Here is a 23,679-nt window from a genome sequence, read left to right on the forward strand (position 1 = left end):
ACTTGTGGTATCAATATCATCCTACACTGTAACTTGGTAATATTATCATCCCTACACTGTAACCTTGGTAATATTATCATCCTACACTGTAACATTGGTAATATTATCATCCTACACTGTAACTTTAGTAATATTATCATCCTACTGTGACTTGTGGTAATATTATCATCCTACACTGTGACTTGTAGTAATATTATCATCCTCACTGTGACTTGTGGTAATATTATCATCTACATAACTTGTAGTAATATCATCCTCACTGTGACTGGTAATATTATCATCCTACACTGTGCTTGTGGTAATATTATCATCCTACACTACTTGTGTATATTATCACCCTCACTGTAACTTGTGGTAATATTATCATCCTACTGTGACTTGTGGTATATTATCATCCTACACTGACTTGTGGTAATATTATCATCCTCACTACTTGTGGTAATTTATCATCCTACTGTGACGTGTTATCCCTCACTGTAACTTGTGGTAATATTATCATCCTACACTGTCACTTGTGGTAATATATCATCCTACACTGTAACTTGGTAATATTATCATCCTACACTGTAACTTGTAGTAATTATCATCCTACACTGTGACTTGTAATATTATCATCCTACTGTAACTTGGTAATATTATCATCCTACACTGGTGATCTGATTATAGCCTTTAACTTGTGACGTAATATTATCATCCTACACTGTGACTTGTGTATTCATCCTCACTGTGACGTAATATTATCATCCCACACTGTGACTTGTAATATTATCATCCCACACTGTAACTTGTGGTAATATTATCATCCACACTGTGACGTGTATATTATCATCCTACACTGTGACTTGGTAATATTATCATCCTACCTCATGACTTGTGTAATATTATCATCCTACACTGTGACTTGTGGTAATTATCATCCTACATGTGACTTGTGGTAATATTATCATCCTACACTGTGACTTGGTAATATATCATCCTACCTGTGACTTGTAATATTATCATCCTACACTGTGATTGTGGTAATTTATCATCCACATGGCTGTGGTAATATCATCCCACACTGTGACTTGTGGTAATATTATCATCCCACATATGACTTGTGGTAATATTATCATCCTACACTATGACGTGGTAATATTATCATCCTACACTGTGACTTGTAGTAATATTATCATCCTACACTGTGACTGTGGTAATATTATCATCCTACACTGTGACTTGTGGTAATATTATCATCCTACACTGTGACTTGGTAATATTATCATCCTACACTGTGACTTGTGGTAATATTATCATCCTACACTTTGACTTGTGGTAATATTATCATCCTACACTGTGACTTGTGGTAATATTATCATCTACATATGACTTGTGGTAATATTATCATCTACTTGACTTGTGTATTGTGGTAATATTATCATCCTACATCTTGTGGTAATATTTCATCCTCACTTGACAGGTAATTATCATCCTACACTGTGACTTGTGTAATTATCATCCTACACTGTAACTTGTGGTAATATTATCATCCTACACTGTGACTTGTAATATTATCATCCTACACTGTAACTTGTAGTATTATCATCCTACACTGTAACTTGTGGTAATATTATCATCCTACACTGTGACTTTGGTAATATTATCATCCTAAACCTGTGTAATATTATCATCCTACACTGTGACTTTGGTATATTATCATCCACACTGTGACTTGTGGAATTATCATCCACACTGTGCTTGTGTTATCTCTACATACTGGTATATTATCATCCTACACTGTGACTTCTGTGTTATCATCTACACTGTGTGGTATATTATCATCCTACACTTCTAATACACTTATGGTAATATTATCATCCTACACTGTAACTTGTGGTAATATTATCATCCACTGTGACTTGTGGTAATATTATCATCTCACAACTTGTGTAATATTATCTCTACACTGTGACTTGTGGTATATCATCCATACTTGTAATATTATCATCCACCTTAACTTTGGTAATATTATCATCCTACACTGTAACTTGGTAATATTATCATCCTACACTGTAACTTTGTAATATTATCATCCTACACTGTGACTTGTGTAATATTATCATCCTACACTGTGACTTGTGGTAATATTATCATCCTACATATCTTACTTCCATCCTTTATTTAATGTTCATTTTGGTCTCTCTCTCTCTCTCTCTCTCTCTCTCTCTCTCTCTCTCTGACTCATTCACCAATCACCGTCCTCTACGTTTAGTCCCGATGACGTCACAATTTACAGTAACGGTGTAACACGTACAGTATGTGTGTGTGTGTGTGTGTGTGTGTGTGTGTGTGTGTGTGTGTGTGTGTGTGTGTTAAGGGATGGGTTGCCACATGTCTCAGTTCAACTTAACACCTTAATGTGTCCTATAGCATATCTGTGTTACCTCTGTGTTACCTCTGTGTTACCTCTGTGTCGTCTCCGTGTTACCTCTGTGTTACCTCTGTGTTACCTCTGTGTTACCTCTGTGTCGTCTCTGTGTTACCTCTGTGTCGTCTCTGTGTTACCTCTGTGTTACCTCTGTGTTACCTCTGTGTTACCTCTGTATTTACCTCCTATGGCTTCTGGACAAATATATTCTGAGGTTCAGTTAACTTCCATACAGCGGGAAGATTGTTATAGAAAATGGTGAATGGTTGTTGTTTTAGTCTGGAGTCTTGTTGTAAGTCTCTCACCTCTCTCCCCTCCCCTCTCTCCCTCCCCCTCACCCCTCCCTCTCTCTCTCCCCCACCTCACCTCCCTCCCTCTCACACACCTCACCTCTCCCCTCACACACCTCTCCCCTCCCTCCCCTCACACACCTCTCCCTCCCTCCCTCCCCTCCCACACCTCTCCCCTCCCTCCCTCCCTCCCCACCTCTCCCCTCCCTCCCTCTCTCAGACACCTCACCTCCCTCCCTCCTCCACCACACCCCTCACCCCTCCCTCCCTCCCTCTCTCCCCACCCCTCCCCTCCCCACCTCCCCTCCCCTCCCTCCCTACCTCCCCACCTCACCCCTCCCTCCCACCCCCCCCCTCCCTCCTCCTCCCTCACCCCTCCCTCCCCTTCCCCACACCCTCCCCCTCCCTCCCTCCCCTCCCCCCTCTCCCCCTCCCTCCCTCTCTCCCCCCCTCACCCCTCCCTCCCCACCCCCCCCACACCTCACCCCTCCCCTCCCTACCTCCCCCACCCCCTCACCCCTCCCTCCCCCCACACCCCTCCCCTCCCTCCTCCCCTCACCCCTCCCCTCCCTCCCACACACCTCACCCCTCCCTCCCTCCCCACCTCACCCCTCCCTCCCCACCTCCCCTCACCCCTCCCTCCCCACCCCTCCCTCCTCCCTCCCTTACTCCCCTCCCTCTCCCTCCCCTACCCCCTCATCTCTCCCCTCCCTCCCCTCCCTCCCCTCCCTCCCCTCCCCCCTCCCCTCCCTCCCCTCCCCCCTCCCCTCCCTCCCCTCCCCCCCCACCTCCCCCCCCTCCCTCCTCACCTCTCCCTCCCTCACACACCTCACCTCTCCCCTCCCTCGCCACACCTTCACCTCTCCCTCCCTCACACACCTCATCTCTCTCTCCCTCACACCTCTCATCTCTCTCCCTCCCTCCCTCCCCTCATATACCTCACCTCCCTCCCTCACACACCTCATCTCCCTCACCCCTCCCTCCCTCCCTCACACAATCTCCCTCCCTCATATACCTCACCTCTCCTCCCTACACACCTCATCTCTCCCTCCCTCCCTCACCCCTCCTCCCTCACACACCCTCCCTCCCTTTATACTCCTCACCCCTCCTCCCTCACACCTCATCTCCTCCTCCCTCCCTCCCTCCCCACCCTCCCCTGTTTCAGCCATTTTCTGCTCTTTTCCACCTTCTTTACTTCTGCCGTGTGTGTGTTGACGGGGCTTGGTACACTATAGAGAGTACTCATGTTAATACTCTCTCCTGTGTCAGCCGTGCTGGTCATAACCCCAATAGGGAGGTTTAACTGTCGCTTACCTGTAAAACGTCCGCCCTCACCAACTCGCGCCCTCATCAACTCGCGCCCTCATCAACTCGCGCCCTCACCAACTCGCGCCCTCATCAACTCGCGCCCTCATCAACTCGCGCCCACATCAATCGCCATTTTGTTTCATCAGCCAGCGGGAGGGGTGGGGGAGGGGGTGAGCGGAAGGTTACTCGTAAAGCGACAGTGAGCTTATCTTTCTCTCTCACACACCTAGTACAGCTGTTCCACCACACGGCTGTGATCATATCCCCTCCTCTCTCTCTCTCTCTCTCTCTCTCTCTCTCTCTCTCTCTCTCTCTCTCTCTCTCTCTCTCTCTCTGTTAGTAGTTGAGATAGTATATTGATAAGAGGCAACAGGTGTGTGGGACGGGGATGGGAGGGGGCGGAGCAAGTGTAAGTGAGGGGGGAGGCAGATGTGGGAGGGGACAGCGGCCCAGGACAGGTGAGAGAGAGGGGTGGCCAGTCTGGGGGTTATAACCTGAGGCACCGGTACACTGAGGACAGTGCTCACCCAGCCACCCATTGTGTCACCCAGCATATCCTCCTCCACGCCATTGTTGACACGTCACAGCATCAGGTAAGTACAGGTGAGTGTGGACCTGTTCCCCGCCACCATCACTCCCTCCTGTCTCTCTAATCACAGTTTAAGTTACTCGCCATCTTATCACAGCTTCCTAACCAGAGAGTCACTGTTAAAATGTCTCCTCTATTGGCTCACCATCTCTACAGAATCCCCCCTCCCCCTTTCATTCTTCGTCCCAATAGACGTTCATTTTATATCAGTAATCCCCAAACATTTGACGTCACCAGGCCGCCATTGTTGCTGTTGACACGTCATTTCCGATGAAACCTTTGACGTCATAATTATTCCCATTCATATAGTTGGTGTACACGGCCCCCTGTGATGGTGTACACGCCCCCCCTGAGATGGTGTACACGGCCCCCTGTGATGGTGTGTACACGGCCCCCTGTGATGGTGTACACGCCCCCCATGATGGTGTACACGCCCCCCTGTGATAGTGTACACGGCCCCCCTGTGATAGTGTACACGGCCCCCTGTGATGGTGCACACGGCCCCCTGTGATGGTGCACACGTCCCCCTGTGATGGTGTACACAGTTTCCTGTGATGGTGCACACACGGCCCCTGTGATGGTGTACACGGCCCCCTGTGATGGTGTACACGGCCCCTGTGTGATGGTGTACACGCCCCCCTGTGATGGTGTACACGGCCCCTGTGATGGTACACACAGCCCCTGTGATGAGTGTACACGCCCCCCTGTGATGGTGTACGGCTCCTGTGATGGTGCAGACCCCTGTGATGGTGTACAGCCCCTGTGATGGTGTACAGCCCCTGTGATGGTGTACACGCCCCCTGATGGTGCCTGGCCCCTGTGATGGTGCACACGGCCCCCTGTGATGGTGGTGTACGGCCCCTGTGATGATGGTGTACGACCCTGTGATAGTGGTGCGGCCCCTGTGATGGTGGTGTACGGCCCCCGTGATGGTGGTGTGCGGCCCCCTGGTGGTGGTGTACGACCCCCTGTGATGGTGGTGTACGACCCCTGTGATGGTGGTGTACACGGCCCCTGTGATGGTGGTGTACACGGCCCCCTGTGATGGTGGTGTACACGACCCCTGTGATAGTGGTGTACACGGCCCCTGTGATGGTGTGTGCGACCCCCTGTGATGGTGGTGTACACAGCCCCTGTGATGGTGCACGGCCCCTGTGATGGTGGTGTACAGCCCCTGTGATGATGGTGTACGACCCCTGTGATGAGTGGTGTACACGGCCCCCTGTGATGGTGGTGTACGGCCCCTGTGATGGTGGTGTACGGCCCCTGTGATGGTGGTGTGCACGACCCCCTGTGATGGTGGTGTACACGACCCTGTGATGGTGGTGTACACGGCCCCCGATGGTGGTGTACATTGCCCCTCAGATGATGGTGCACACGACCCTGTGATAGTGTGGTGTACACGGCCCTCAGATGGTGGTGTACACGACCCCCTGTGATGGTGGTGTACACGGCCCCCTGTGATGGTGGTGTACACGACCCAGTGATGATAGATGTACACTCTCATGATAGATATAGTAGTAGTAGTAGTAGTAGTAGTAGTAGTAGCAGTAGTGATGGGAAGGCAACGAAGTACTTTACTAAGTATTGTACTTAAGTAGTATTTTTTTATCCACTTTTTACGTTTACTTTAGTAGAATTTAGGAGAGTTACTCGTATTTTTTGCTTCACTAATTTGTCATTTAATATATTGCATTTCGTTACAATTTTATAATTCGAAGTTGTGTGGTGGCAGCTGGTCAGTCGTAACTCAGTGATGTGACGGCGTACCACGCAGTGAGCAGCCAGTCACAACGAGACAACCTTCTCCCTGCACGATGTTCAAGATAACACAGTACTAACGTGCAGTTTTGCCGATTCAACATTTTTTTCACCAAATTTTGTGAAAAAGTTCATTCCGCTACAGTTTTTTGGTGCTCAGCGGCTTGTGGATAATGTTTTTGTTTTTATAATCCTCAATCTAAATTGCTTTAGACAAAATATGTTCTAGAAGGGCAGTAAGATTTAAATTTTCATTACTGTAATCGTGCTAAATTACTTGCCGAGTTTAAATCCTCAATATATATGTGAACACCAGACTGTACACAGCCATCAATTTTTGCTAGACATGTGTTTCAGATTACTAAGACAAATCTTCCTTAACGGCTGTTCACTGATAATTTTTATAGCTGATAAATCTTCATGGACGAGAGCTTGAGAGAACTTTACCTTAGTGAATATTTTTCTTTTTTACTTGAGTACTTAATTTCATATATACTTTACTACTTTTATGTAAGTACAATTTGGGGTAAGTACTTTCACATATACTTGAGTAAGTTTTTGGAAAAGTACTTTTACTTTAACTTGAGTAATATATACTGTATTTATTTGCTTTACGATTTACACACTTGAATATTAGTATTAGTAGTAAAAGTAGTAGAAGTAGTAATTTTAGTAATAGTAGTAGCTGTAGTAGAAAGTAGTGGTGGTAGTAGTAGTAGTAATAGTGGTAGCGGTAGTAGGTGTAGCAATAATAGTGATAGCAGTAGCAGTAGTAATTGTATTATTATTATTATTATTATTATTATTATCATCATTATTATTATTATCATTGATGTTGTTGCAATATAACTTTTGAGTGGTCGTCGTCACCTGGTAATTACATCATTATATCATTATATCATCATTAACATAGTACTCTCAGATGTTAATGATGGAGATGGTGGTGATTATGATGGTGAAGTAACCTCCCTCCCCCATCACCCTCCTCCTCCATCACCCTCCTCCTCCATCACCCACCTCCTCCATCACCCACCTCCTCCATCACCCACCTCCTCCATCACCCACCTCCTCCATCACCCACCTCCTCCAGCACCCACCTCCTCCATCACCCACCTCCTCCATCACCCACCTCCTCCATCACCCACCTCCACACTGCACACTTGTTACCCCCTTCCTCCCCTCCACGATACTACCTCCATCACGTGAGGTTCTCCGCCCTCCCTCCCCTTACACCTGCCTAATGCCACACCTGTGTATTAGATCGATACCAACACCTGCTGGTCTCGTCTCCCTTTCCTTCTACTCTTCCTCCCTTTTTCACACACACACACACACTCTCTCTCTCTCTCTCTCTCATTCCTTCATTCTACCCTATACCCATACTTACACCCACACACCCCATAACCTAACCCACCCACACCCATAACCTCACCCCACCCATTTTCAGCCCACGAAGTTTACCACGATGAGCCGCCCATTTCTGTTCTGTCGTTATGAGTTGTGACCGTTATAATGGGCAGGGTAATTGACTGTGCTCGTTGTACCGGTTCACAATTCTTAACCATGGATAAACGTCCACTAGAACCATGGATACTTGACTACTAGAACCATGGATACTTGACTACTAGAACCATGGATACTTGACTACTAGAACCATGGATACTTGACCACTAGAACCATGGATTCTTGACTACTAGAACCAAGGATACTTGACCACTAAAACCATGGATACTTGACCACTAGAACCATGGATACTTGACTACTAGAACCATGGATACTTGACCACTAGAACCATGGATACCTGACTACTAGAACCATGGTTACTTGACTACTAGAACCATGGATACTTGACTACTAGAACCATGGATACTTGACTACTAGAACCATGGATACTTGACTACTAGAACCATGGATACTTGACTACTAGAACCATGGATACTTGACTACTAGAACCATGGATACTTGACTACTAGAACCATGGATACTTGACCACTAGAACCATGGATACTTGACCACTAGAACCATGGATACTTGACCACTAGAACCATGGATACTTGACCACTAGAACCATGGATACTTGACTACTAGAACCATGGATACTTGACCACTAGAACCTAATTGATACAAATATGATATATAATAACTAAGTGGGGAGAAGGTTGTACTACAGGGCATTTCAACATAGTGACAGTGTAAAAAGGTAAGATTGGCTGGGAGTGAATACACTGGTTGATTATGAGTTGTTGATAATTTTTATAATGGTTGGGACTGGGCTGTTCTTATAGCGATCAGTACGTGCTCGTAAGGGCTGTATAATAGCCGGTTAACTGTTTATTCTGTCTAAGTTAATTAGGCTTGTAAATCTATATTATATTGGGTTTTGCTGTGGTGTCGAACAGCAATTTGCGGACGAGGGATCTCGGGTGGAAGCAGGAGCTGGTGCCGTTGATGGTGCAGAAGCTTTTCACCAAATTTGTAGAGGAGGTCGTGGTGATGATCAGAAAGAGACGAGAGGGTCAGTGAGTTGAGCACTTCTTGATATGTGGAGTAGGAGGAGGAGAAATATAATCTTGCACATCATCTTCTGCGCATTTTCTGGGTGTTTTCGTTATTTGACATTTAGGGAGGAAGACTAGGTAGGGGAAGCATAGGTGAGCTTGGGAAGTATGAATATTGAACAAGCACTGAGGAACTCGGGCTCGGGAACTCCGAGGGACTTGAGGCGGCAGAGGAGGAGGTGGAGACGAAAACTGGAGGATTTGACAATTGTACTGACGTGTTTTACAATTTAGTTTCTTATCAATAGAGACGCCGAGGTACATGGTGGAGTCCACAACCTGGAGGGTGTTGGGGGACAAGGTCAGAGGAGAGGTTGATGTGCATAGCCATGGTCGTGGTATGGTTGACGGTGATGTGATATTTGGTGGCACATTTCTGGAGACTGTTCAATATATTCTGGAGGGCGGTGTAGTCGGGAGCCGAGTTGTTCACACTCATCCCAATGGAGGAGGAGTCGACATATTTCCAGAGAGCAGAGGTGTCTTTTAGGGCGTCTTAGATAAACATGAGGAAGCAGAGCGGTCCTATTTTGGTGCCTTGGGGGACGCCACAGGTGAGTGACTGTAAAGTAGAGACAGTCCCTCGGAAGCGTAAGGCTTGGCGTCAGTCACTAAGGAAGTCTGTAAGCCATGGTTTAATACTTCTCCGAAACTCGATGTCGATAGCTTTGTTGGTGGTTAAATTGTGGTCGACTAGGTCAAAGGCCTTGGTGAATCAATGAAGGCGACAGCCACAGACGTCTTTCGTTTTTCCAGATGGCGGTATATGTAGTCGAGAAAGCTGACAAGACAGTGAGTGGTGGAGGAAGTTTTCATATTGCCAATTTGCTGAGGATCTATGGCGCCTGCAGTATCAGCACAGGCCCAGTCAAAAACGAAACTTTCACAGATTAAGCTGGGTATTGGGGTGGTGGCAATGGGACGTAGCTCATTTAAAGATTGTGAGCTGGTTGACTTGGGCACTGGTGACACATATGAAGTCTTCCAGTCAGCTGGGCATCTTCCTTGGCTGAGGGAAGCATTGATGATGGAGCAGAGGGGTTTAGCTAGTTCCGGGAGAACTCCTTGTAGAGTTTCATTGGTAAGTCAATGGGGGTGGTGGAGCGCTTTATCCTCAGTTTGTCCAGACGTCTTGCTACTTCAAATTCTTCCACTGAGTCAGTGTGTGTGTGTGTATATGTCTGTGTGTGTGTGTGTGTGTGTGTGTGTGTGTGTGTGTGTGTGTGTAAATATTTACAATATATTAGAACTTTGACCTTAGAGTGACGGAGTAACCAATGACCAATCACAAGTCGAGTACTGTCTACAATTATCCAATAGGGACTCAGAATGTGAAGACCGTGCATAGTGACATTCTAATAAGCATTTACCAACACCATGTAATATATTATAATCCAGTTGATAGTAAATGTCATATAATAATTCCTTGAGAGCTTAATGTTCTACCTAGCTCAGCCATGTCAGTATTATTGTTCATGTCCACTCTGTATCTGTGTTCTTCTGACTAAATAAACTGTTTCAATATCATTATTATTATCATTACCTATACACATATGGAGAAGATTCTAATGTTTGTTTCCAGATCAATGAGGCATCCACTCAGCCAACCAGCCAAACAGACAGTCTCTATACAATTTTTCGTCCCATTGATGAAGAGAAACTTGTGAATCTTAGAGGTTTTTTTTTTATATGTGTGTCTTTATAACTATGAGTAATTCACCCATATAATGTTTCCGGTCTGTAGTGTCACCAGAGATTAGTAATGAACGATTGTAACAAAATGGTGAGAAGCCAACCTGCTTTATACACCTACGCATACATTCCTTCTCTCCACCATGTCTCTCTCCAACACTCCCACTTCTCCCTCACTCTCCCTCTCCACCAAAATTCCCCATCACTAAAGTCTGAATCAACATGTCGTGGGAAAACTATATAGTGATGCAGATATATAAGAAACATTATATATGAAATAAGGTTAATAATACGCCATTGAAGATGAGAGTAGAAAAATTACTTGAGAAATAACATGGAGAAATAATTGATAGACAGAGCTCATGAGTGGAGATTATCTCAGAGTGAAATTAAATAATTACAAATGATTATTTTCTGTAAACACAAACATTAACGGACTCTGTAAACACAAACATCAAGGGACTCTGTAAACACAAACATCAACGGACTCTGTAAACACAAACATCAAGGGACTCTGTAAACACAAACATCAAGGGACTCTGTAAACACAAACATCAAGGGACTCTGTAAACACAAACATCAATGGACTCTGTAAACACAAACATCAACGGACTCTGTAAACACAAACATCAAGGACTCTGTAAACACAAACATCAAGGACTCTGTAAACACAAACATCAACAGACTCTGTAAACACAAACATCAAGGGACTCTGTAAACACAAACATCAAGGGACTCTGTAAACACAAACATCAAGGGACTCTGTAAACACAAACATCAAGGGACTCTGTAAACACAAACATCAACGGACTCTGTAAACACAAACATCAACGGACTCTGTAAACACAAACATCGGACTCTGTAAACACAAACATCAACGGACTCTGTAAACACAAACATCAACAGACTCTGTAAACACAAACATCAAGGGACTCTGTAAACACAAACATCAAGGGACTCTGTAAACACAAACATCAAGGGACTCTGTAAACACAAACATCAAGGGACTCTGTAAACACAAACATCAACGGACTCTGTAAACACAAACATCAAGGGACTCTGTAAACACAAACATCAAGGGACTCTGTAAACACAAACATCAAGGGACTCTGTAAACACAAACATCAACTGACTCTGTAAACACAAACATCAAGGGACTCTGTAAACACAAACATCAAGGGACTCTGTAAACACAAACATCAAGGGACTCTGTAAACACAAACATCAAGGGACTCTGTAAACACAAACATCAAGGGACTCTGTAAACACAAACATCAAGGGACTCTGTAAACACAAACATCAAGGGACTCTGTAAACACAAACATCAAGGGACTCTGTAAACACAAACATCAACGGACTCTGTAAACACAAACATCAAGGGACTCACAAACATCAACGGACTCTGTAAACACAAACATCAACGGACTCTGTAAACACAAACATCAACGGACTCTGTAAACACAAACATCAACGGACTCTGTAAACACAAACATCAAGGGACTCTGTAAACACAAACATCAACGGACTCTGTAAACACAAACATTAACGGACTCTGTAAACACAAAGATCAACGGACTCTGTAAACACAAACATTAACGGACTCTGTAAACACAAAGATCAACGGACTCTGTGAACACAAACATCAACGGACTCTGTAAACACAAACATCAACGGACTCTGTAAACACAAACATCTAGGGACTCTGCCAAAGCCAGTTTAACCGCAACTAAACAAAAAAAGTAAGGTTATAAACAAGAAAAGTTAGGTTATGAACAAGAAAAGTAAGATTATGAACAAGAAAAGTTAGGTTATGAACAAGAAGAAAGGCTGAGACCGCAAGCTCTTTCAAGATCAGACTTGACCAACTCTGGCGCAGGTTCAGATACATTCAGGAGCCAGTACATGCCCAGTACTTACCAATAGAGTGTAACAGAGAGCCAGTACATGCCCAATACTTACCAACAGTGTTACAGAGAGCCAGTACATGCCCAGTACTTACCAACAGTGTTACAGAGAGCCAGTACATGCCCAATACTTTCCAATAGTGTGTAACAGAGAGCCAGTACATGTTCAGTACTTACCAAGCCAGTACATGCCCAATACTTACCAGAGAGCCAGTACATGCCCAGTATACTTACCAACAGTGTTACAGAGAGCCAGTACATGCCCAATACTTACCAACAGTGTTACAGAGAACCAGTACATTCCCAATACTTACCAACAGTGTTACAGAGAGCCAGTACATGCCCAATACTTTCCAACAGTGTTACGGAGAGCCAGTACATGCCCAGTACTTACCAGCAGTGTTACAGAGAGCCAGTACATGCCCAATACTTACCAACAGTGTTAAGAGAGCCAGTACATGCCCAGTACTTACCAGCAGTGTTACAGAGAGCCAGTACATGCCCAATACTTACCAACAGTGTTACAGAGAGCCAGTACATGCCCAATACTTACCAACAGTGTTACAGAGAGCCAGTACATGCCCAGTACTTACCAATAGTGCTAACAGAGAGCCAGTACATGCCCAGTACTTACCAACAGTGTTACAGAGGCGGTACATGCCCAATACTTACCAACAGTGTTACAGAGAACCAGTACATGCCCAGTACTTACCAACAGTGTTACAGAGAGCCAGTACATGCCCAATACTTACCAACAGTGTTACAGAGGCAGTACATGCCCAGTACTTACCAATAGTGTCTAACAGAGCCAGTACATGCCCAGTACTTACCAACAGTGTTACAGAGAGCCAGTACATGCCCAATACTACCAACAGTGTTACAGAGCCAGTACATGCCCAGTACTTACCAACAGTGTTACAGAGAGCCAGTACATGCCCAATACTTACCAACAGTGTTACAGAGAGCCAGTACATGCCCAGTACTTACCAACAGTGTTACAGAGAGCCAGTACATGCCCAATACTTACCAACAGTGTTACAGAGAGCCAGTACATGCCCAGTACTTACCAATAGTGTCTAACAGAGAGCCAGTACATGCAATACTTACCAACAGTGTTACAGAGAGCCAGTACATGCCCAATACTTACCAACAGTGTTACAGAGAGCCAGTACATGCCCAATACTTACAACAGTGTTACTGAGAGCCAGTACATGTCCAGTACTTACCAATAGTGTCTAACAGAGAGCCAGTACATGCCCAATACTTACCAACAGTGTTACAGAAGAGCCAGTACATGCCCAGTACTTACCAACAGTGTTACAGAGAGCCAGTACATGCCAATACTTACCAACAGTATTACAGAGAGCAGTACATGCCCAATACTTACCAACAGTATTACAGAGGCCAGTACACCAGTACTTACCAATAGTGTGTAATAGAGAGCCAGTACATGCCCAATACTTACCAACAGTGTTACAGAGAGCAGTACATTTGATATCATCTTCACAGTGTTACAGAGAGCCAGTACATGCCCAATACTTACCAACAGTGTTACAGAGGCAGTACATGCCCAGTACTTACCAACAGTGTTACGAGCCAGTATGCCAATTTACAACAGTGTTACAGAGGCCAGTACATGCCCAGTACATACCAACAGTGTTACAGAGAGCCAGTACATGCCCAATACTTACCAACAGTGTTACAGAGAGCCAGTACATGCCCAGTACTTACCAACAGTGTTACAGAGAACCAGTACATTCCCAATACTTACCAACAGTGTTACAGAGAGCCAGTACATGCCCAATACTTTCCAACAGTGTTACAGAGAGCCAGTACATGCCCAGTACTTACCAACAGTGTTACAGAGAGCCAGTACATGCCCAATACTTACCAACAGTGTTACAGAGAGCCAGTACATGCCCAATACTTACCAACAGTGTTACAGAGAACCAGTACATTCCCAATACTTACCAACAGTGTTACAGAGAGCCAGTACATGCCCAATACTTTCCAACAGTGTTACGGAGAGCCAGTACATGCCCAGTAGATAGATACACAGATAGATAGATAATTTCTGTATATATTTCAGCATGCATATGGACGATGCTGGTACACTGTGTACAAACAGTACTGGTATACACCTTCCTATGTACAGTTCCTAGTCAGTGCAAATATACAAATACTGGTAAACCATTCTAACAATGAGAGCTGACAACGCCATATGATGGTTCATTCCAGTCAGGCCGTTGCTTGGGCCGGGTTAGGCTGCTGGATCACCACCCCGGTACTACCTTCTATCGTTTAATAAAACCCACTTTCTTCTCTTGCTGTATCTTCATCTTTTATGTATTTCTTTGTTTTAGCTTTGAATTGCTTAATACCATAACTGGTTTTGATGTGGTCTGGTAACTTGTTCCAGGCTGTTATAGCAGTAAAGAATAAAGTGTTTTTCACTTGATTGTGGACACCAGGTACCATAAAATTATGTTCACTCCCTCTAGTGCCTGATGGTTCATATCCCAAGTCCTTACAAAGTTTGTTGTTAGATACATGACGACTCATAGTCAAACTAACACTGTGAACGAGACGGGAAAAAGCAATCATTTATGTCTGAAGGAAAATACAAATTATATTAACATATATCTAATGAGCCATGTTACTCTGTCAACCTTCTCTCATTGGTTGAGGAATAAGCCACTCACGGGCCTCTATTTAGCCACCTAGTTTTTATGGAATGTATAAGATATTATTTCACCTATAGATTAAGCCCCCTAACACTATGTGGGGAATGAGGTAGGGTCAGGGTGGTTAATCTTTAGGTGATTCAGGTAATTTGCTAAATTTATTTATACAAAATTTTACTCGATGAAAGGGTATGAAAACAGTATTCAATTATAGGGCTTTTTTTTGTCTTGTTTTTGTCCACAAATTTATATATTTTATACTAACACGACAGAGAGAGAGAGAGAGAGAGAGAGAGAGAGAGAGAGAGGTGGAGGACGCAGGTGTTGAAATACACAAGTGTTAAGAGACGCAGCTGTGAAGGGAGAGAACACACACACACACGTGCATTCACACATGCACATATGCATTCACACACACACACACACACACACACACACACACACACACACACACACACACACACACACACACACACACACACACTACTACTACTACTACTTTACTGTCACTCGGAATCGAGTATGACGATCATCCAGCTATGATACAATGATATGAGGTGTTAAGGATGTACACCTAGGTTGGTGAGTTTTGAGGTGACTAAAGAGACCGATACGGGACCGGCAGAGTCGTCCACATTCGTTGCACATGTGGAGGGCTGCATCTAGTGCGGGAGGGGCGGTGGCAGCGTCTTTCCGGCGTTGGCGCTTGTCTGCAGTCGGGCTAACTCGAAAGTATTGACACCTTCTCGTGTGGTGCTCCTCCAAGCGTTACGATGTACAGTAATCGACTCCCAGGTGAGGGGGTCGATTTGGCACTTTTTCAGGTTTGTCTTAAGACTATCCTTATAATTTTTTAATTGCCCGCCAGCGTTACGTTTACTGTAAAGTAGCTGCTTTGGCAGTCTACTGTTGTCCATGCGGTTAACAGGGCCAGTCCAGAGTAGTTGTTCATGGATAATGGTCGCCTCGCTGCTCCTACAGTTGGTGTCAGCAAGAATACTGGCATTTGTTCCCTTGCCTTCCCAGCGAACTCAGAGGATGGAACGTAGATTACGTTGGTGAAAGTTTTCAAGTGCCTTGAGGTGCTTCCTATGTCTCGCTGCCATATAGCAGGGTGGGGAGGACCACTGCTAGATATACATGCAGCTTTGTAGATAATTTCAGCTCCCTACAGTTGAAGACACGGTTTAGGAGTCCGCCAAAGGCTTGAGATGCAAATCTGATCCGGTGCTGAATCTCTTCATCGATGTCTGCGGTGGTGGACAAGTGGGAGCCGAGATACCTGGAAAAGGCCTTTTGTTCTTGCCTGGAGTCGTCTTATGTTGAAAAGACCCCCCTTCACCCGGTACTCGATGTCCACCCCGCCGGCTAAATTGGCACTGACACGAGTAAGGAAGGCAGCCAAGAAGATGGAAAAGATAATTGGTGCCAGTACTCACCCTTGTTTAACCCCTGTTTGGATGGAGAAGAACTCAGACAGGGTGCCATTGTGCAGGACACTGCCGTTCATGCCATCGTGGAGTTGCCTCACAACACTCTCTGGTAGATTGTTCCAAGAGTTAACAACCCTCACTCCGAAAAAGTTTGCCCTCACGGTTTTCTGGACTTGTGGCTTCTTCAATCTTGAGCTGTGACCCCTTGTGGGGCGAGCATCCGCCAGCTCCAAGTAAGGACACTCAACTGAGTAGTGCCCCTTGAGATGCTTATACACCTCAACTAGGTCCCCCCTTTGCCCGTTTGTAGTATAAGCTAGGCAAGTTCAGGCGCTCCAATCTCTCAGGGTAGCTGAGGTGCCGAAGTGCAGGCACCAGTCTGGTGGCCCTCCTTTGAACATTTTCAACCAACTGACAGTCCCTTTAGTATCTCGGGGACCAGATGGGGCATGTACTCCAGATGGGGGAAGCACTTACCCTGAAGATCAAGGAGGGTCGGACCGTCTAGATATCTGAACGACCTTCTTATAAGACCCAATAATTTATTTGCCCATTTCATCTTCTCTCACAAATGCAACAGAGAAATCCCAGCTCACGTCAACATACACACCTAGGTCCTTCTCACACAGTCTCAACTAGGTGCAGTTTTCATCCTGTTGGGACATATATACGCCTCCTGACTGCTGGTAATGCCCCAGGTGCATCCTCTTACACTTCGTGACATTGAATCTCAGCAGCCATTTCTTCGGCCATTCCTGGAGCCCACAGAGGTCTTTCTGCAGCTCTTCACAGTCCGCTTGGTTCTTAATTTCCCGAAATAACTTGGCGTCATCGGCAAACATTTGTATGGAGGAGTGTACAACGTCAGGCATGTCATTTATGAAACAAACAAACAACAGCGGGCCCAATACACTGCCCTGTGGTACCCCACTTGTGACAGGTACGGATGACGATTTCGTACCATTAATCACCACAAACTGCTTGCGGTCATGTAGAAAGTCTTCTATCCACGCTAGGACATTTCCCCGAATTCCGTACCCTTCCAGTTTGATTTTCAGCCTCTCGTGGGGTACACTGTCGAAATCCTTGGCAACATCTAGGTAAATATTGTCGATAGGTACAGACAATTTCAGTTCATGCCCAGTACTTGTCAACAAACAGTGTATAACAGAGACGTGACCGACCGTCCAAGCGGCTCACGAGTCGATCAGTGACAAAGACCATAAAAGTAAAAATGAAAGTAAATAATAGAAAATAATCCAGAGCTCGTTGTTATATCATGTTGTATGCTGCAACAGTATGCGTAAGGTCGATAACGGCTACCTTGGACTTTTATAATTATAACTTTTACTCTATTTGGTTAAAATAGCATCAAAATAAATATATTGTACATTATATTAAAAAATATGAACAATTATCCTTGGAAAGAAATTCTTTTAAGCTCCATATTACATAAAGCCATAAAATATATATCAATATAAAATAGCTCATAAATTATAATAAATATAATAAAAAATAATTTAAGTATAATATTATTGTAATATCTTAATATTTTTGGCAAAAGTAAGGTTAATATTTATATAAAATTTAGTTTACAATATTACCTGTTTACAATATTACCTGAGCCGTATTTAACCCCAACCAGCAGCCAGTGTTTGGTTAATGTTAAGCCTTACCACGAACACAATCAAGTACCTATTAATTTTTCAAAGAACAAAACCAAAAATACAAGAAATAACTTAATAAATAAAACGCCTAAAGACTATAAATTAATATTCTTTTTATAAACGTCAGATTATATAATATATATATATATATATATATGCAAGTAAATCATTGTAGGTGCAAGGTGAAAGGGGAGATTCAGGTCCACCATGGTGGACCTGGTCTCACCCTCCTCTGTATATATACACCTTGATTTGTATTTCTCTCTCTAGTCTGTACTCACCCCTGAAGATGTGAATTACACGAAAGCACTTGGGAACTTCGTGTTTTCTTCTTTCCTTGTGGTTATCAGCATATCTATATATATATATAAAAACATAATAGGTCAAATTTTTTGTTTCGGGTTAATTAGTAACATCGGCCATTTTGTCTTAATGGCGGGAGGTGAGTGGAGTCATAACGGTGTTGGTGAAGACGGAGCTGTGGAGGAGGAGGAGAGAGGGTCAGGACTAAGGTTACCCTTGGCCAGGGTCAAGAGGATCATGAAGTGTGACCCAGACCTGAACTTGGCCAGCCAGGACGCCGTGTACCTCGTCGCCCGGGCCACCGTGAGTCTCACCCCTAAGATGTAACATCTGTTTTATCATGTACACCTTAACTATATTTTACCATTTTTGTCTTTTATTCCGGTAAATATTCGTCCATTGGCTGTCATCAGGTTTTGGAATGTGAATAGTTTTTTTTATATTAGTTTTTACTAAATTCTGACCTTCATTTTTGCGTGAATTAGTAGTTTTTGCATTTAATAGAAACTGTGGTAAATTATTTCTTTATGACAGGAGCCCCTTGAAGTAAGTTCTTTCTGTTTAATATACCGGGGAAGTTAGGTTAGGTTAGGTTAGGTTAGGTTAGGTTAGGTTAGGTTAGGTTAGGTTAGGTTAGGTTAGGTAAGGTAAGGTAAGGTAGGTAGGAAGGTGTGGTTTAGTTATAGGTCTGTTCTTCATAACCACAAGTGTTAAGTAGAGTTTATTTTTAAAATATCCGTTTTTAACATTTACACAAACTACAACATCAATAAGAGAGTCAGTTGGCCGGCAGTGTGAAGTGTTTACCACCGTTGCATGAAACTATCCTGCCTGGGTGGACGGACAGGTGGGCCGGAGGCTAAGTTCACCCCTTAACACTGTGTGTTCCTGTAAAATATTCCTGGGAATACCTAAAATGCATTTTACTTATGTACAGTATAGTCTTCATTTAAGCGGTCAATTGAACCCGTGGAGGTCCGCGTAAAACGAGTAAATGAAATAACAGAACATATGGAATTAATTGAAATAGAGACTGGGCCGACTCCCAAACTACACTTTTTCCGACACAATACTGTACATTGTAGCAAAAAGAACATCCTAATTTTATGATGGTATGCACACACAATAAATAATTAAGAGAAATGTCAATAATATTAGGTTTTTTAACACTTACATTAGTAGCAAAGATGGCTGGGCACACGGGGATGGGGGGTTGGTTCCGAGGCAGAGGGCAGATTATTGGCCCTCACCTGTTTCACTATCCACCACAGAGGCTTGCAGGGCCTCTTTGTCAAACCCCTCAAAGTCCATATCCTCACTATCACTGACTTGGGCCGGCTGTGGTGGGTGGCGGGTGAAGAACTCGGTAATGTTTTGTTGACTGGGCGACCTTGTGCGCACCCTGCCTGCGCTGCTTCCCGCGTAAATGGTGGAATGAACCGTGTAAATAAAAATTGTCGGTCTGGCAAGGTGCCGCGTGAATCGAGACTATACTGTACTTTATAATGTTCCCTGAAGAGTGAGGTGAGTAAGTCAGCGTAGCAGCTTCAGGAGATGATGAAACTACTATGAATTTTTGTATTTCAGGAACTTTTTGTGGAGAGTCTGGTGCAGGAGTCCTACCAATACACTGTTCATTCTCGCAAGAAAACTGTGTCCAGAAGAGACGTTGATAACAGCATTGAAGCCATCGAGGCCCTGGCATTCTTGGAGGGTGCCTTGGAATGAAGGTGTTGGGATGTAAAGCTTCCAAGATGTGACAGTAAATCTTAAGCTGTGATACCCTGGCCTGCATGCTCGTGAAGAGGTCACGACAACCTTACCAGGACTGGCTCTCAAGAGGACAAGGTGTGTTTTGTTCAGGGCATCACAGCCTGTCGGGGGGTGACAATGCAGGTACAGTATTTATTATTGTAAAGAAAATTGTAGATGAAGGCGTAACACACTGATGTCTTTAATACCAGAGACTAGCCACAACATAATATTTTCTACATTATATATTGTACTTACCAGACATTGTGAACCCAGGTAGTGTGAACCTTTGTGTTGATCCTTGCAACTTGTTACTGTGTAATGTTGAATATGATAGTGTTGCCAAGGATTAGTGATCATATAACTACTGTTCTACATGTTAGTCTTGTCATTAATAAGTGATGTTCAGGTAGTTACTCAACACATTATTGACCACCAAGCTGTTATTCATCTTCAGCCATCCTCAGATTTACACAATAAGAGTCATTTCCATTTTAACTTATTTGAAAACCATTTTAACATAATTTATATTTTTTGGCTGTTAATAAGTAGATTATGGTAGTTATAGTTGGTTCTTACAAAAGTTGGTATCACTTGCTACCTCAGTTCAAGATCTCTACTTAGAGACCTTAAAGTCATGCTGTCTTCATTGTTATCTGAGCAACTTTTCACTCACTCTCTTAGGTGATCATCTGGGAGGTTACTCTTCTGGGTAACAAGATAATGTCATTGGGTATACAGTACAGTAGTTGATTTCAAAATACAGTACTTAATTGTATAAAGTACAAGTAAATTATTGCAGCAGACTTATTCATAAATATACACTGTCCATTGTAGTATACTGTATTTATATCATACAAATAACAGGAAGCTTAACCCTTTGGCTGTGGAAGGTTACCCTAAGCTGAATAAAATCATCGTGGTGGTAGCCAGAATAAAATAGCAAGTGCGGGAAACGCAGCGATAGGGTTAACATAAGTGCCAGGCCTAAGTCGTATGTGTGTGTACTTCCATCTGTGATCAGTCTTAGAGATAAATTTTCAATATATACTTTTTAGAATTTTGTCATTTTATTATCCTGTCTTGTTTTGTGTTTATATATCCTTTAGTCCCTGAGAGTGTGTTATGTTTCAGTCCATATGGCAGATTTTGAAGGCTTTTAGAATCTGTTATCCTGAGAGAAGGCAGGAGGTACTACTTAAGATGACAGCAAAAATCTTAAGTATTGATGGAGTTTTGAAGAGCCTTAAGGATACTTCAGTAGGGTCGGGATATATCATGAGATAGGGTCCAACGATGTTCGCTATACAGTAAAGCCTCAAATAACGACGGTAATGTGTCCTCCAATATTGCAGTGTAAGGTGAATCATCTTATCATAAATCATTAATTACAATTAAAATAAAGCTATAATAATGAGATGCGTTCCCAAGTGTGACCTTTTCATATCTTTTGTGTGGCTTTTTACCCTCTTTTCCCCCAAAACAATACAATTATGAAAATTGCAAACTATATTCTTTAAATAATGTTTCTGAATGCACCTTATACAATAAATGGTCACACAAGAGGAGATGGGATGCCATTGTTTTCGTTAATGTTTACAGCCGGGAGTCCGGGACAATAGTTCTACACGAGAAAATTAAGAAAATAAGACCCTGGTTGTAGCCTTAGTAAAATTAACGTAAACAAATGAATATACAGTATATGTTTTAAGTAATGTTATTTAATGTTAATAAATGGAACAATAGAAGTAGCTAACCACTAATGGTAAAGAAAAAAAAGTGAGATGGATTGGGAATGCCAACATATACTTGTGCATTTAAGGATACCACGTCATTTATCTTTTTAAGAATACAGTTGCTCCCCGACTTAGGACGGGGTTAGGCATCCAAATCCAGGTCATAAGTCGAAAGTGCTCAAATAATACATAGAAAATCTAAAATGGGTCTCTTTTTCTTCTCAGCACCACAAAACTCTCACTTTTAAGCTTGCCAGCCATTTTAAAGTGAATTACAAACGAAAATTGTGTCAGTACACAGCGCAATCACTGACATTGGGACTCGAAAATACGTAATTTGACAAAATTTTGGTACGACTGAGGCGGTTGTATGTCCGAGTGGTCGTAAGTCTGGGAGTAGCTGTATGTACAAAAGATTCATTATTGTTTATTACTGAATATGTATTTGATTGAATTAATGTTTATATGTGTGAAATGAACAACGCAATTCATTAATAACACAATGAATATTAAAACGCACAAGAGGCAAGACGGCATTGTTTTCGTGAGTGACGATGATTCTACATAAGAAACTGAAGAAAATAAGACCCTGGTTGTAGCTGTAGTAAACTTAATGTAAAAAAAAACGAATACCTGTACATATGTATGTTTTAAGTAATGTTATTTAATGTTAATAAATGGAACAATAGAAGTAGGTAACCACTAATGGTAAAGAAATAAAGCGAGACAATTGGGAACGCCTATGACAATGAGTCATTATATGTGAAAACATATACACCATTGAACCCTCATAACACCATCTGCTAGAATTACTACTACGTGAGGCCCCTCACCACTGATCTGAGGCCACGTGAGTTCCTCCTAACACCATCTGGGAGGAGTTACTACACTACGAGTTTGCTTTTCAACACCTACATTAATCTGTATGTCCTTTACCTTTCTCTAATAGAAGGCTTTTGTATGTAATAAGTCATTTATGTCCAATGTATATTTATTTTTTCAGCCTTAAGACTCAGAACTTTTCAATAAACCGTTAATTATTATTATTATTATATCGTCAATTCTCAGCATATGAATATGAAAGCAACACTTACTTACTTACTGTTCATATATATTTTAAATAATATTTACAAATGTAAAACAAAAATTCTACTCACCAATGGTGGTAAAGTCTAAAACATGAGAACAGCCAATGATGTTGTGCGAGTTTTTACTCAGATGACGGAGTCATCAGGTTCAACTCTGGCTGAAGCTGTAGCTTTCCATAAAGCTGTTACTGAACCTGAAGTTGTTGTTGAAGTTGCTTATGATGCTGAATTTGATGGTGTAGCTAAAGTTGCATGTTTAGGCCTGCGAATAATAAAGCTGTCGAAAGAACCTTGCACAGCTGCTTTCTTTTCTCATTATACAGTACATCTTTATGTTGAGGTCATTTGTGTTTATTTAAATTTTAATGCTTTGTTCTGTTAATGGATCCACTGCAGAAAATATGTTCATTGCTTGCTCCATGTAATATCCACAGACCTCTCACCTTTTTCATATCGTTTTAACACATCTAGTTTCTTGGCTAGGCTTTTGAAAAACACTGCCATCAC

The 23,679-nt window shown here is 43.1% G+C and overlaps 1 protein-coding gene across 1 annotated transcript; it reads left to right on the forward strand.

Annotated features, from left to right (window-relative positions):
* The first annotated feature begins 4,481 nt into the window (after positions 1 to 4,481).
* Positions 4,482 to 21,408, forward strand: LOC121879284 (DNA polymerase epsilon subunit 4-like). The gene is made up of 3 exons (XM_042385879.1): positions 4,482 to 4,598; positions 18,695 to 18,899; positions 20,184 to 21,408. The coding sequence occupies exons 2-3, from the start codon at positions 18,726 to 18,728 to the stop codon at positions 20,322 to 20,324; spliced, it is 315 nt and encodes a 104-aa protein (XP_042241813.1). The 5' UTR covers positions 4,482 to 4,598; positions 18,695 to 18,725; the 3' UTR covers positions 20,325 to 21,408.
* Positions 21,409 to 23,679: the final 2,271 nt, after the last annotated feature.

This window comes from Homarus americanus, unplaced genomic scaffold (genome assembly GCF_018991925.1).
Source record: "Homarus americanus isolate GMGI-L3 unplaced genomic scaffold, GMGI_Hamer_2.0 scaffold16894, whole genome shotgun sequence".
In the NCBI taxonomy this organism is placed as follows: Eukaryota; Metazoa; Arthropoda; class Malacostraca; order Decapoda; family Nephropidae; genus Homarus; species Homarus americanus.